At 45.6% G+C, this 3,401-nt stretch overlaps 1 protein-coding gene across 1 annotated transcript in view; it reads right to left on the bottom strand.

Moving 5' to 3' along the window:
• THEM4 (thioesterase superfamily member 4) overlaps nt 1–2,672 on the bottom strand; it is a 51,602-nt gene extending 48,930 nt beyond the window's left edge. Inside the window, exon 1 of the mRNA XM_012658510.1 lies at nt 2,470–2,672. Within this exon, the coding sequence (XP_012513964.1) occupies nt 2,470–2,568 (99 nt within the window). The 5' untranslated portion in view covers nt 2,569–2,672. The remainder of the gene's footprint in view (nt 1–2,469) is intronic.
• Between the last annotated feature and the right edge of the window lie 729 nt (nt 2,673–3,401).

The raw sequence follows: 3,401 nt of genomic DNA, 5'->3' as shown, positions 1-3,401 counted from the left end.
GGCTAATTTCTTTCTATTTATAGTAGGGACGGGGTCTCGCTCTTGCTCAGGCTGGTCTCAAACTCCTGATCTCAAGCAATCCTCCTGCCTCGGCCTCCCGGAGTGCTAGGATTACAGGCATGAGCCACCACACCTGGCCTGTTTTCAGGTTTTTATTGTTACCTATAGACTGGACTGGATCCTGACTTCTTCTAGTTTCCTCCAAAATCTGGGTACAATTCTCCAACTAAGAACAAGAACTACTCTGTTCCTAAAGCTGAAGCTAGACAACTCGATGTAAATTTCAAGGGATAAGTCTCATGCCTAATGCATGCATCGCAGAGAGTTTACCAAAACACCCAATGCCATAATCAGAGACATTTTAACTGCAAACCAGAACAAGAAGTTGGTGACTTCATCATGTGGAAAACATTGGAATAAGACTCCGTATCATAATGAGACTCTTACCCCTCTTAGTTTGTCCTTGCTCATGCCTACCTTTTTTGCCTGGCAAGATAATGTTGTAGGTAGAATCTCATAATCAGTAGCTTTTGCCAGTAACTTTACAAAGTGTTGGATTTGTCATGCCAAACACAGATCTTATGTAACCAAAGAGACAGTAATACTAAAGTGGATAACTTTAGCAATATCCCTAGGGCAGCTGTTGTTTAAATTGTACTAGCAGTCCCTTTTATAGAGTCAGACTTCTAAACCTACTTGTTCTCATGGTCATGGGATACTAGATAATAGAATTGCTACCTATACTAGCTGAACAGGGAGGTGTCTGTACAGTTGCCAACACTTCTTGTTCACAGGGATAAACACATCTGATATTGTAGAGAATTAGTTGCAAAGAATTAAGGAAGAGGCTATTTGGTTAAAATGGGTAGATTTCCTTCTGGCTCATTCATTGATCTATTTGATTTTAGTTGGTTTGAGTCTTGGGGACCCTAGCTAAGGAGCATATTCCAAACTCTTGGTATTATACTCCAGAGTCATAATAGTAGTCTCCCTGATACACTGTATCCTCTCAAAAAATCTTAAATGTCGACATGCAGCCATCTGCTAAACACTAACCAGTCTCTTTCTGGCTGGAATGATGAAAATTCCAAGAAACACATGATCACAATTTACTGTAACCTATGTTACACGTTGAGACCAAAAACCCAAAATGATGTTGACTGAGAGTGGCCCTGTTGCCCTAAGTTTTGGTCACATTCACCTTGGTGAAAGCTTAACCCAAAGGGGGAACTGTTAAATAAAATTTATAGGAGGCCATTGGTTTGGAGTTAGTTCTTGCTTTAGGCCCAACAGACCAAACTGAAATGGAGTTAGTTGCTCATGCTGAAGTTCCATGCCATTAAGCCAAAGCTAAGCGATCTGACTTAAAGAGAAATCAGGAGAGAGAGGTAATAGTCAAATCTCCAAACAAGCCAGTTTTAGTGGGCATGCTTTAACCTATAGAAGGAAAGTAACTTTGAAATGAACAATCTGCTTTGTGTTGTTTCTGCTTTCTTCAGCTTCTTCTGTCTATAAAGCCAAACTCCTCTGCTCATTTCATAGGAATAGTCATTTCATTTTATAGAATGAGGTATTGCTGGATTCTAGAATTGCAAATCAAAGCCAACTAACATCTTTAAACTAACCTTGTTGTAATTTTGTCTTTTGACACCCAATTCTCCCACACTAGATTATAAACTCCTTGAGATAAAGGACTGTTTCTTACATTGTTGGTGCTTAATTAGTACTGAATACATCAATGGAGCAAAACATACAGATAAGAACAGGCAGTATTTCTTTAATACTATGATTCAGATATTGCGTTAAACACTTTCCTTGCACTATCTCATTCAATCTTATAACGACCTTCAAAGGGTGAGGAAACTGACCTTGGAGAGTTTATGATTATCGGACAAGCTGAAGCCTACCCGCTTACGGAGTTAGTTGCCATTCTCAGAAATAAGACAAGTCAGAGACAATCAGGATTAAACCACTGAAGACAGTGCTCTTCTCCTGAGGTCTGTGGTGATTATGAGCCAGACTGCCTAGGTTGAGAGGCCAGCTCTGCAGCGTGTTTTCTGCCTGACCTTGCTTAACCTTTCTTTATTACTACCAGTAGTAGTAGTGGTCCTTTCCCTCAGCAGAGTCAAGCATCCTGCACGCTGCTTCACAACTGAGTCAAGTACATACACTTCAAAACAGCATGTTATACACGATGAATACATAGCTTTATTTGTCAATTTAAAAATAAATTTTTAAAAAACCGAGGCCCCTTCCGGTGCAGTTTCTTACGGTTTTGTCAGCACTGAAGTATTCCTGAGCCCCTGTTACTACTGGTGCCCTTTGGAGCTGACGTTAGCCTTCATTCTGAGATCGGCTAGTTGAAGTAATGGACAAACAACGAAGGGGGCCCCTCTTCGCAGGCTTGTTTCGGACTGTGAGTCCTGCCCCGTCCCACCCCTGTCCCCAGCCCGCGGTGTCCGCACTCACCAGCGCTGGTCGCGGCTCGCAGAGCGGCGGGTGCGCGCCTCCCCGCGGGCCGCGCAGGGCCCCGAGCGCGCGCAGGTGCGCGGCGCAGCTCCTGAGCATGGCTCCGGCGCGCGGGCAGCGGACGGCGTACTCTCTAGGCCCCCGCGCAGCTCCCGGATAGTGCCCCCGGGTTTGGCAGAGCGCGGAGCCTGGCGGGAGGCCGCGCGCGCCAGCACAGGGAGAGCTGGGCCGGGCCTCGGGGCGGGGCCTTGGGGAGGGCGGACGCGGCTCTGAGACTCACTTGTGGCCTCAGCGTTTCCGCCGGGAGTCTTTCCGCTGCCGGTGGGCGCCGGGGCCTCTGCTGGGCCACACAAAAGCCGGGTCAGGGCGGCCGGAGCGGGCCGGTTACTGCACTCGGCTTCTTGGCCCTTGAGCCCACACGCTGAAACCGTCTATATGTAAATAATGTAGAACCACAAGGCATAAACAGGAATCAAAGTCTGAGTTTTATAAAAAGCTTAGGCATACCCAGAAGTTAACCAGCCATCGTTCCCTAACTTCCTTGCAGGTGTCATTGTTTACTGCTTAATGTCACTATCCTCCCCGACGGGCGCAAGATTAGTGACTCCTCCCCACCACTGTGTAGTAGACCCCCCAAATGTAGTAGGTTATGGTGTTAGATTAGAAATATATTGAGATTTGTGGGTTGACACTTAACTAGACAAGAGAATCAAAGACATCACGCGCTGACTTTAAAGTAGATTGCCTCTACTCTGCCTTCGGGGCTGTCCTAAGTTAAAATTTAGCGCCGTCGCTTCATTTGGGAAGAACGTACTCAAGTACTTTGTACTAGTGGCTAAGGATGGAAAACAAAGTGATGAAGCCGAAACTGCTTGTTTCTTATAACTGATTGTTTAAACTTTCCAGCTGCCTTGCCTATGGTTGAAGTTTTA

This window comes from Propithecus coquereli, unplaced genomic scaffold (genome assembly GCF_000956105.1).
Source record: "Propithecus coquereli isolate 6110/MARCELLA unplaced genomic scaffold, Pcoq_1.0 Scaffold59, whole genome shotgun sequence".
In the NCBI taxonomy this organism is placed as follows: domain Eukaryota; kingdom Metazoa; phylum Chordata; class Mammalia; order Primates; family Indriidae; genus Propithecus; species Propithecus coquereli.
Note: the sequence above shows the minus strand (reverse complement) of the source record. Positions and strands in the feature narration are given on the sequence as shown.